The 12,211-nt window shown below is 42.1% G+C and overlaps 1 protein-coding gene across 1 annotated transcript in view; it reads right to left on the reverse strand.

Moving 5' to 3' along the window:
• MYO9B (myosin IXB) overlaps positions 1 to 12,211 on the reverse strand; it is a 1,188,949-nt gene that overhangs the window by 143,399 nt on the left and 1,033,339 nt on the right. The window contains exon 35 of the mRNA XM_044054768.1: positions 7,486 to 7,614. Coding sequence (XP_043910703.1) covers positions 7,486 to 7,614 — 129 coding nt within the window. The remainder of the gene's footprint in view (positions 1 to 7,485; positions 7,615 to 12,211) is intronic.

Here is a 12,211-nt window from a genome sequence, read left to right on the forward strand (position 1 = left end):
GTATGTGGAGATAGGAATCATCCAGATCCAAAGACATCAAGAAGGCCTGAGGGAGGATAAAAGGCAAAAAAGACTGGAGTAACAATATTTTGAATGGAATGACAGGGCCTTGAGAAAGGTATTGAAAAGAGACAAATCCACTATAGGTCTCCATTTTCCTCCTTTTCTGGGTACTAGAAAGAGTCTGGAATAAAACTGCTCTTCCTTTGTACTGCTGTGGAACAGCTTCTATTATACCTTTCTTGAAGTATGGCTTGTAGGGCAGGAGGTAAGAGCTTTACCTGCTTTGAAGTTGGTGGAGGGAATACTCTGACAGGTGGAATCCCCTTCCTTGTCACATTATAACCCTGTTGAATAATGAAAATGACCCATTTGTCTAACATTACGACCTGCCAGGTTAAGGGGAAGGATTGATATGGGGGGCAGGAGGATATACAAAATAGGCTGATTTGTCTGAACTGTCAGGCCTCCTATACTTAGAACACTTGTCTGGTTTATCATGAAATCTCTTTCTAGGCATTTTCTTGCCATTCTATGGGAGACTAAAGTTCCTTGCAAGGCTTTAAAAAGGTTGGCTGCTTCAGGGCCAACTAATAAGTCCCTGTTAAGGGTAAATCCAGGAGCATAGCTTTAACGTCCTCAAGTAAGGACTGAACAGGAAGTCATGTGTACCTTCTAATGACAGATCTAGTAAGCAGCTGCTTTGGAAGAAGCTTCCACTGCATCATAAAGTACAGTTGTGTACACTTACCATAAATGTAGATGTTTGGAGTGTATTCACTGTTGCAGTCATTACAGTTGGGCAATCTGTTGGCAGGTTGCCCTCAGTCAACCTGAATAACAAAGTCTTGGGTCCTGTGTCGGTTGCTGTCTCCTCTTCCATGACGTCAGGTCATCAGGGGTATAAAACATGCAGCCGACGCCATTTTATTCAGTTTTTCCTGCCCCAGATGTCATGTGTCCCCCAAATGGGGAGCAAAAAAAAAAAAAAAAAAATATATATATATATATATATATATATAAACTGTATATATATAAATGCACTTTTGGAAACAAACTTTACCTTCAACTAAAAGCAAATACACCACAAAGGCTTTTGAGTATAGTGAAGGAAAGAAAACGTATAGAATGGGGGATGGTGGGTGGGTAACCCGGACTGCAACAGTGAATACACTCGAACATCTACATTTATGGTAAGTGTACACAACTGTACTATGTTCTTTGTGTTTCACTGTTGCAGTCATTACATTTGGGTAGATTCCCAAAGCTATGGTTGGGGAGGAGGAATTTGGATAGCATTAGGACCAGCTATAAGGCTCTGCAAGACTGCACTAGCAAAGCCAGCTCTGGATTTAAAGAAAATTGGCAAATAATACGGGCGGCGCAGTGGTGCAGCGGTTAATGCTGTCGCCTCACAGCAAGAGGTTCTCCGGTTCGATTCTCGTCTGGGGTGCCTTCTGTGTGGAGTTTGCATGTTCTCCCTGCGTTTGTGTGGGTTTCCTCCGGGTACTCCAGTTTCCTCCCACATTCTAAAGACATGCTTCTGGAGCATTTCTCCCCGGGCCTCCACTGAAAACAGGATCTATGGAACATAGTCGGACTTTCCCGGTCAACAAATGTAAAATAAAAAATAAAAATAAATAAATAAATAAATAATAATGCTTGGTGAAGGTAGCAGCTTCTAGGATGTCCCTGGTAGGGACACCTCTGAGAAAGGCTGTAGAGGTAGATGCAGCCCTGGTGAAGTGAGGTCTGATCCCCTGGGGGATAGGTTTTCCATAGTGCTTATAGCAGAAATTAATGCAATGGCCTATCCATTTAGAAATGGTTTGCTTTGAAATAGCCTTCCCCTCTGCCCCTGCAGCAAATGCCACCAGCAGTTGTTCAGATTTCCTTTGAGGTTTAGTCCTGTCCAAGTAGAATCGAAGTTGTATGAGCACATCTAAGGAATGCAGTATCCGTTCCCCTTTGTTCTGTGGATTGGAAAAGAAGGTTGGCAAATGAATAGACTGATTAAGAGCCACACTGGATACCACCTTGGGCATGAAGGATGGATTGGTTCCGAGGGACACCCTGTCCGCATGAAAGATGATGAAAGGCTCCACTGCCATAAGGACCTGTAATTCAGATACCCTTCTTGCAGAAGCGATTGCTAAAAGGAAAGCTCTTTTCCAAGAAAGAAATTTTAAGTCTGCAGTAGCAGCTGTCTCGAAAGGAGGTAGAGTGAGTTTCTCCAAAACAAAGTTAAGGTCCCAGGCTGGGGTTGGAGCTCTCCTGGGTGGTCTCAAATTTTTGAGCCCTCTGAGGAACTGCTTGAGCAGTGGATGAGAGAAGAGGGGAGGTTCTGTGCTATAATGAGCTGAAATGGCGGAGGCATGGATTTTAATGGAGGAAAGACAGGCCCTTGTGAAGCATTCTCAATTAAGTATTGTAAAATCTGAGGTAAATTGGGCACTGCTGGGCTCATCCCTTAAGAATGGTTCCAGGCACAGAATCTTTTCAATTTTTCAGCATAAGATTTTCTAGTACTAGGCCTCCTTGTCTCTAAAATAATATCCATCACAGGTTTACTGAGGGATAGTAGAGGAGAGATTATGTAATTAGCCAGACCACAAGGTTCAGTGTTAGAAGCTGAGGGTGCAGAATCTGGTTCTCCTGCTGAGCCAACAGGGAAGGAGTCTGAGGCAGGTGCCATGGGGATAACCGTGACGCACTGCGCAGGAGGGGGTAACAGTGTTGGCGTGGTAAGTCTGGAGCAATCAAAATCATCCTTGGTTTGTCCTGTTTGATTTTTAGTAGTACTTTGGAAAGCAGAGGGGGGAAGACATACACTGATGGGTTTTTTCCAGCTGAAGGGCAGAACATCCACTTTCCAGGCTTGCTTGTGGGGAGTTCCTTGTGCAAAATTTGTCCAATTGGTAGTTCTGGGGAGAGGCAAACAGGTCTATATCTGGGCTCCCCCATTTGCCTGTCAACATGTTGAAAATCCTTGGCTCCAGTTTCCACTCGTGTGGGTCCATGAGGTTTCTGCTTAGTCTGTCTGCCAGTGTATTTAATTTTCCTGGCAGGAATTGAGCTTGTAGGTGCACTTGGTAGCTCAAGGCTGTGTTCCACAATGCAATGGCTAGTCTGCAGAGGGGGTAAGAATGTGTACCCCCCTGCTTGTTTATGTACCACATAACAGTGGTGTTGTCCATCTTTATCATAAGTTGTCCTGGAAGAATGTGGTCTTTGACGGCTGTCAGAGCATTCTGTACAGCTAAAATTTCTTTTTGATTGATATGCAGGTGCATTTGACTTGGGTTCCATTTGCCCTGAATGCACTTCCCTGCCAGGTGAGCCCTCCATGCATAGTCTAATGTGTCTGTTGTTAGGGTTTGGGCGGCAGGGGGTGGTGTGAAAGGTAGTCCCTTGTTTTGGTGGCAGGCCTCTGCCCACCAAAGGAATTCTAGGTGTAGGCAAGGTATGATAGGAATCATTGCTTCTAGATCCTGAGAATGTTGACACCATACAGGCTTTTTAGATACCACTGTAGTTTCCTCATATGCAGTCTTGCATATGGAATTAGAAGAATGCAGGAGGCCATGAACCCCAAGGCTTGCAGTATTTGTCTTGCAGATAGCAGGGTTTTTGTGGCCACTTGTTTGAAGTAGGTTGTCAAATGAATTTGTTTCTCTGGAGTAAGGTAAGCCATCTGGGAAGATGCATTCAAGCTTGCTCCCAGGAATATAATTTGTTGACAGGGTACCAGGTGTGATTTCTTTTCATTTATGGTGTACCCCAGACAAGTTAGAACCCTTTGTACAAAGGCCAGATGATTTAAAAGTATGTCCTGGCTTTCTGCTGGAATTAGACAATCGTCCAGGTATGGGTAAATTTGAATATTTCTTTGCCTGCAAAATGCAATAACTGGAGCTAGGCACTTTGTGAATACCCTGGGCAAAGTAGATAAGCCAAAGGGCAGTGCAGAGAACTGATGGTGCTTGTAGCATGCTTTGAAGCGTAGGTATCTTCTGCAAGATTCCCTGATTGGGATGTGCAGGTATGCTTCTTTTAAATCTAGTGTTGCCAACCCGGCATATCTGCCTAGCATAGGAAGTAATTGGTGAAGAGTCAGCATCTTGAATTTTGGAATTTCCAAAAACGTGTTTTAGAGTAGACAAGTCCAGGACAGGACTCCATGAATTGTCTTTTCTGGGTACCAGGAAACGTCTAGAGTAGAAACTTTGTCCCTTTTCCTCTTCCGGTACCAGTTGAATAGCTCCCATGCTTAAGAGAGAAAGTACTTGTTTTTGGGCCTCTGCCCACTGATTTGGGGCTAGGTCCAGCCACCCGCTTGGTGTTGGCAACGTGTGGAAGTGAACTCTGTATCCCTGGGACACTATATTTAAAACCCATTTGTCCTGGGTAATGAGTTCCCAGTTCTTTGCATGAAGAGCAATCTTTCCCCCCAAAGGCGCAGTCAGTTGATAAGTGCTTGGAAATTTTAAACGGAAGTCATTGAGACAGTTTACCATAGGGGGAGTCTTATTACTCCCTGATTTGGAAGTGGAGGCCCCCCACTGCTTAGTCATGTGTGTCCCCTGGGACGGAAACCTGGGGCCTTTGTTGTGTCTGGGTTTGGCTTGAGAAGAACTGGAAGGGGCTTGAAAGGACCAATTCTTACAGGGTCAGTGCCTACTAAATCTAGGAGGCTGAACTTGTAAGAAATCAAACAGTTTGCATAGATTTAGCTTTATCGTCCATCTTTTTAAGAACTTCCTCAGCCTTGTTGCCAAACAGGTGGTCCTGATTTAAGGGAGCATCCAACAATTTAGCTTTAACATGATCAGGCAAGGATTTCTCCTTTAGCCAAGCATGTCTTCTGAGCACAGACCCAGTAACAGCAGCCTAGCATGTGGCCTCTAATGAATCAAAACCACATTGCAAAGTATGTTTTCCAATTTGTTCAGCAGAATGCATTAAATCCTGTAATTCTTTATTTTCCACACAGTCAGGAATCAACATCATTTTCTGTTTAAGCAATCCAATAACATGTTGCTGACACTTTAACATATGACACTGGCAGTTTAAAGCCCTAATGGCCAAGGCTGCAGAAGTGTAAACCTTCTTACCCCATCTATCCAGCGCCCTGAAGTCTCTATCAGAAGGGGTAGGATTTTTAGCAGTAGAAGCCTTAATGCTCTTGGGCCCCTGTGAAATAGTCTCTGGATCTGCAATAGGATTTTTAAAAAGGAACTTGTGTGACTTAGGGACCCTGCAGTATGTCAGGTTTTCTGGGAGCAGGAGGCAAGGAATCAGGGGCCAAACTAGATTCCGAAAAAGCATCAACAATGTCTAGTACAGGAGGAATAGCTAAAGGCCTATGCTGAGGTAGGAGTAAGAAATCCCTAAGCCTCTTTTCTAAATCAGAAAAATCCTGGCTTTCCCAGTGGAAATGCTCCCTTACAATATGCAAGGTTTCCCCAAAAGAAAAATCCTCTGGAGGGGAAGCAGAGGGAATGGAGTCCGCTGCATCAGAGTCTTCATAAGTAGATAAGGGCAAATTCAGATCATCAGAAAAAACAGAATCCTTTTCAGAAGATTCATAAACAACTTCAGTCCTAGGCCTCTTAGCAAAGGGGGGGGGGGGGGAGTTGGCTACCCCTGATTAGAATTGTTAAATCTTCAGCCATTCTTATCATTTGTTTTTTAGGTATAGAGTCCTGAGCATGTGGCTTGGGCATCGTTTTTTTAGGCCTAAGGGAAGAAGGAGGCATTGGTTTAATATGCAAGTCCGTAGGCCTGAATACACCCTCAGAAGCCGGTGCCTGCACAGTGGCTCCGGACCCATCCAAGGGAGAGACATCCGCGGGTTCCATAGATGAAGTATCTTGCGGCATACCGGACTCCAAATAGGTCTCAGTAGAGGCCTGCGAATCAGAAGTAGCTGGTATCAGGGGCTGCGAAAGCGCCTCACTGAGTACCGGCGAACTGGCGACCGGCTTAGGAAAAGCATCATTGACAGTTTTGGACCTTGGCGGCCTGTCTCTGTCTTTATCTTTGCGTTTTTTCGTAATCCCGGTAGTCAGGTGGCTAACTGATGACATTTCTGGATAATTAAACTGAGAAATGAAATATTTAGAGGCAAAAATATACCAACAACGGATAGTTTGCTTATTAAATACAGCACAAAACTGACAGCGAGGTACGTCGTGGTCAGGGCCTAGGCAAGTAATACAGTACAAATGAAAATCTTTATGAGGTATTTGCTTTCCACAAGTAATGCAATTATTAACTTTTACTGACATCAGTAAGGAGCAAGAAAAAAAGTTTCCCCAACTAGGTACTTGGCTTTAGTTGAAGACTTCAGTTCTGAAACTCGAAAATGAAAATTTCAGGAGTCGGCCGACCGGCACTTAAAAACTGCTTCTGCTTCGGGCACCGCACGGCAAGAAAGACTGATGTAATGGCGTTGGCTGCATATTTTATACCCCTGATGACCTGACATCATGGAAGAAGGGACAGCAACCAACGCAGAACCCAAGACTTTGTTAATCAGGCCGACTGAGAGCTACCTGCAAGCAAATAACTCAAATGCAATGACTGCAACAATGAAACACGAAGAACATCTGAAATAAAGACAGCAGGGAATGAAATGCAAGTACACAGACTACAGAGGTCTGCTTTACCTATATTTTTAGATGTGACATGCTGCTGCGGTACTGAAAGCCACTGCATCTGTGCCACTCTGAGAAACAAGTTGTATTCTAATGTCATGCAGTGCTCTCCTCCATGGACAACTGCCTCCCACATTCTTACACCTACACTGCAGCTACAGGTTTCATGCCTTGATGGGTCTGTACATCAAAGTAGTCCATACCATTCACTCAACAAAAAAACTTTGTTAATGTTTTTTTTTTTTTATATACAGCAAAGATGCCAAAGGGGTTACACATGGGTAACAGCTTCATAACACAATTTTGTATACAGTTAAAACTGTGGTCATTTTTTAGCTATTGTTTGGACCCCACCAACTTGAACGTATCACATTTTATTCTACATACCCAGAGGAGCTCCCATTTCTGATGATGGTGATGGGGAGAGTCGGCCTTATTAGTGATACAATTAGTACCCAAGAAGCAGAAACTGAGCATGAAGGTATCATAATACAAAGCTACTGATGACTTTCTAATGCCAGCTCCCTTGCTTTTACATCTCTGCTGCTGTGCACTGCACACAGTCAGACCAAGCAAGTGCAACCATGCTTCACCAAGTTCATCCTCCATGCGAAGTACCAATGATAGTGCCTGTCACTGATGTTTTTCTCACTCCCTGAAATACCAAAGTTGACTTTTGCCTGTTTAGCTCTACCTCCCTCTGCCAACATTATCAATAAGAGTCCACAACTCAGACCTATGTTCTTGGTGTCACTGTAACGGCTTTATCCCTGTGCAACATGGAATCAAACTTGTGTTATAATGAGAATAAAGTTCAGAGACTTACATCGTTGTTTTGGAGACATCCTGCATACTCGTCAATGGATCAGCATATTCTGCACGCAAAATACAAGGTGCAAAGACAATGGCTAAGGCATTAGGGGACATTCTGTTGGTTTCTTCTAACAAGGCCACTCTGGGGAGAAAAAAGACATTAGTAAGTTAAGTATAAAGACCTGTCCTATCTGCCCATAAAAATATTTTTTTTAAAAATTCAACGTACTTCCAAAAATCACAAACACTTCAAAATTCCATCACAATTATAGCAAAGCAAGTAATCTGCAGGAAGGTTGAAAACAAAACCTGGATCTGTTCCAAACAAAATCTTATACAAACACTAAACAATGTTGTAACATGAATGACAGTACTGAATGAGTGAGGATACCCATAAAAGCAGACTTCCGAATAAAACTGTTGCCGGAATTAATGTAGTAGGCACCTTACTCTTTACATTTCTGGAAGTTCAGAAAAAAAAAGCAAGGAAATACTGTACAATTATTCTTAGGGGACCCATATAAAGAAAGAATTGGTGTGAAATATACTAAACAGCCCTTGTGTACATCAAACTAAAATCAGAGAGAGAAAAAAAAACAGTGCATCATATTACATTGAGCCTCATTACACTGGGAATCAAAACAGTTCACAGAAAGCACAAACACCAAAACATTTAAAAAACACAAATAAGTAAAATAAAAAAGTAGGCTCTGCCCTCCCCTGCATTCTACCAATAAAGGGTGTGCTGTCTCTATATTCTCAATATCTAAATGTACTGCCTCCAAAGTCACACAAACTAAGAGAAAAAGGAAAATTAGCAAAACAAAAACCTTCTCCCTTTAATCTACACAGACTAAACTCGGAGATGACATTAAATACACCCACAAATAATTCAACAACAGACACAGTAAAGCATCAATACAAATCTTTCTCAAAGCATTATTTATGCATTGCGTTAACCAGGTTGGTGGAATGACTCCCAAACCATCTTCAGCCACAACCCAGGCCATGAAGTTTTGAGCAAGTGATACACAATACATCACAACAGACTGAAACAAAATGCTATGACACATATTATTGGTATAACAATATTAACAGCACATGTACATCATGAGCAACAAAAACGGAAATACAATATGTATGTGGGTTCAATAACTTTGTACACCAAGAGAACTATACTGATGAGGTAATGAGTAACCTTGCATTCATTAGACAAAGTTTACATGAGCTCACTCTTGGTTTCAGACCATTAGCCATTATCAAAACAGTAACACTTCTGTTCATTAGCAAAGAATTCAGCCATCTTTGTTTTAGAAGTACTTAACATTTTCAAGCTCCCTGACAGCTTGAGGTAGAGAGCTCCACACTGCTGGAGCAAACTTTGAGAAGGCTTTTTCTCCTATTGTTTTGGCAAAGACTGACCTTGTGAGCAAGTTAATTTTCTGTGATGCTCTGTGTGCTAGAGAGAGGCCGGTAGCATCAGTTGAGCAATTGGCTCTGGTGGTTACTGGCTTCCAATTTGCTTTTTCCAGTGATTAACAGTGTCCTCTTGTGCCACTCACAGATATGAATCTGCACATTTTGCTCACTGTTAATTGTAAGGTATGGGTTTTTATTCACAGGGTTTAATTTAAACAAGGGTAGACTGTATTCTAATCTGAGCATTATCTTTTGCAATATCAGGGCTTTTCTGGATTCAGTGGTGATTGGGTTTGAGTACCTGTATGTTATATGTACCAACTTATTGGTAACTTTTATGTGATATTGCTTACATGGGCAGCACATTTTAGCTGTTGGTCAATAATGCCAAGTTATCACTGTTGGGTAACTTAGGTGAAGGCATGCTGTTAGGGTCTATTCAGGCAGCCAGTTCCACAATGAAGTCATGTCGCATTTTTTCTATGGGTTTGGAATAGAATTGTCAGACTGGAGTACTATATCATCATCATCTGTGCTGCATAAAGTACACTCGAGATATGCTACATCAAATGGTAGGCTGTTAATGAATACAGAGTACATAAGAGGTCACAGGACTGAACCTTGAGGCATTCCAGCTGTAAAAGGTCCATTACCTTATGTAGTACTGCCATGTTTGACTATAGAAATTCTATTATGTAATCAGCTACAGAACCAATTTACAACCCTACTGCTGACATGGAAAATTTCTAGTGCTACAAGTAGATTATGATTCGCCGATTCAAATGCCCACTTTACGTCGAAAGCACTTATTTGACATCAAGTGTCAAGTAAGACATGACAAACTGCAGTGTTCTCCAGCTACATTCGCACTCAGTAAATTCAGTAATACAATACAACACACTATAAATCAAATGCAGTATCTTACTGATACTTAACTAAAGACGCACCTATACTATAACATGGAGCCAAAGAGGAGGAAGGTACAGAGACAGTAGGCAGCATGTCCTGCAGCAATGACTGCATTTTTAAAACTACAGTCATGGTGAGTGTAATCATACAACTGTACGATGTACATCACAATGATCATTGCCAAATGATTATACAGTTCTATGGGAAAATACCAGAAAGTATCATTTCAGTTCCCAGAAATAAGTGTACTGGTTACAGTAAGATCTCCAGAACAGCAAAAACCAGTCCTGCTCTACCACAGTACTGGAAGCCCAGTTTATAAGGTTAGAGAAAATTAAGATAGCATTTGAGAAGTAGCCTCATAAACCGTTTGGGCAGATACACATTTCTGCAGGAGGCTGCAATATTAGCTGTTGGATTTAATATGTTGATTCTAACCCCTCTATTTATTTATTTACATTTGTTTACCGGGAAATTCCAGCTGGACACAGGTCCTTTTTCAGTGGAGGCCTGGGGAGAAAAACTCCACAGAACAATAAATAAGCAGCAGAGTACATGAACAACTGAATATACATACAATAGCAAATAATACATACTGCAGCAAACATTAGATATACATACAATATGAAACATTGTAATGAACAGATATACAAATATCTAGCTAGAGGCTAGGAAAAAAGGTAGGATGTATATACAGATAGTACTGAGCTCAAACGGATACTGTTCTAAACTCATAAACCTAAATCTTATACACAAATATTGCACTAAACTCAGATATAAAGCAGATGCTCCAAACAAAGGTGGAACAAGCTAGAAAGGCTAATGGGATGGAAGGTGAAAATAGTGGAGTAAGAGGAGACTGAGATAGTAGTATACATGGTAGCGACAGGAAGCTAGGTGCAAGTCAGTTGGATATGTATTTGGATTTGAGATTAAGTGAGGTAGTTAAGCATGTTATAACAGGTCTGAGAGAATGAGTACGGAGGGAAGGGGAGGATAAAGAGTGAGCCAGAGCCTGCAGGGGAAGGAATGCAATGATCAGACTGTGTGATGCACGGTAGCTAGGGGGAGGGGAGAGGAAGGGGAGGTAAAAGAAGGGTTACTAGTCGGGATTGGTGCATGGGCATAACCAGAGACTTTTTAAATGAGTTTTTAGTGTAGTCTTGAAGTGATTGCAAGAAGATAGTGTGGTTACAGAGGGGGGAAGATTGTTCCATAATCTGGATATGACGCAGGAGAATAGTGCTTCTCCCGCTGAGTTCTTGGGTTTGGTCACTAGAAATAGATTTTTGCTGCTGGAGCATAGAGGTTTAGTGAAGCAGTAGGGCTGGAGAAGGTTTTGAGGGGATGGGACTTTATGAGGATGGTTTATTAACTTGTGGGCAAGGGATAGCTGATTCAGGTGAAGAAGGTGAGAGAGTTCAAGCCAGTCAAGTTCTCTAAGTGAGATACAGTGGTGGCTGCGATAAAATGCACCAGTGGCAAACTTAGCAATTTTACTGTAGCAAGCCCTTAGCTTGTTTAGGTCTGTTTGTATAAGGTATGCAAGTATAGGAGAGGCATAAAGTGGAGATTAGGTGGGAATTAGCAGCAGAAATTCTGGCCGTCTTGGTGAGGAATTGTTTGTTTCTGTACAATGCACCTAGTTTTTTTCTGAACCTTTTTTATGGTAAGAGAAAATGTAAGTGTCAAATCCGAGATTATCAATCTCAACACCAAGTAGTTTTGTGTGTTCGGTTGTGGAGATAACGGTATTGTCTTTGGCTATAATATTAAAGTGGGGGATAACTGGGTTAGATTTAGTGGGTTAGAAGATAAGTTTAGTCTTGCTCTGGTTGAGTAATAACTGGGCATTAGATAGCCAGTTTTCTACAGATGAAAAGGCTTCCTGTGTGATTTTGTGAAATTCAGGTATAGCCGGGGCTGAGCAGATGAGGGTGAAGTCATCTGCATACTGTGTCAGAGAAGCATGCTTGGTGGCTGTGAATAGATCACTGGTGAAGAGTGAGAACAGTAGGGGACCAAGGATGGAGCCTTGGGGAACACAGAGTGTTACAGGAAGTCAAGGAGATAGGTCATTATGCCAGACAACTGATTGTTGGCAGCCAGTTAGAAAGTTGTGAAATCAATCATTAGCTGATTGGGAAAAGGATAGGTTAGTGAGAACAGAGATTAGCAGTTTGAGTAAGACCACGTCAAAAGTCTTGGATAGATCTAGAAATATAACAGAGGAGAACAGGCATTATTTTTTTATCATGGACAGCATTAGTGAAAGAGAGCATGGCGGTGGTAGTAGTGCTGTGGTATGGCCTGAAGCCATGCTGGGTGCTGGAGAGGAGGTTATTAGCTAAGAGGTAGTCTCAGATTTGAGAATGGATGCATTGCTCAAACATCTTGGAAAGTGGGGAAAG

This window comes from Protopterus annectens, chromosome 13.part0 (genome assembly GCF_019279795.1).
Source record: "Protopterus annectens isolate FY-2018-M chromosome 13.part0, PAN1.0, whole genome shotgun sequence".
Lineage (NCBI taxonomy): Eukaryota > Metazoa > Chordata > Ceratodontiformes > Protopteridae > Protopterus > Protopterus annectens.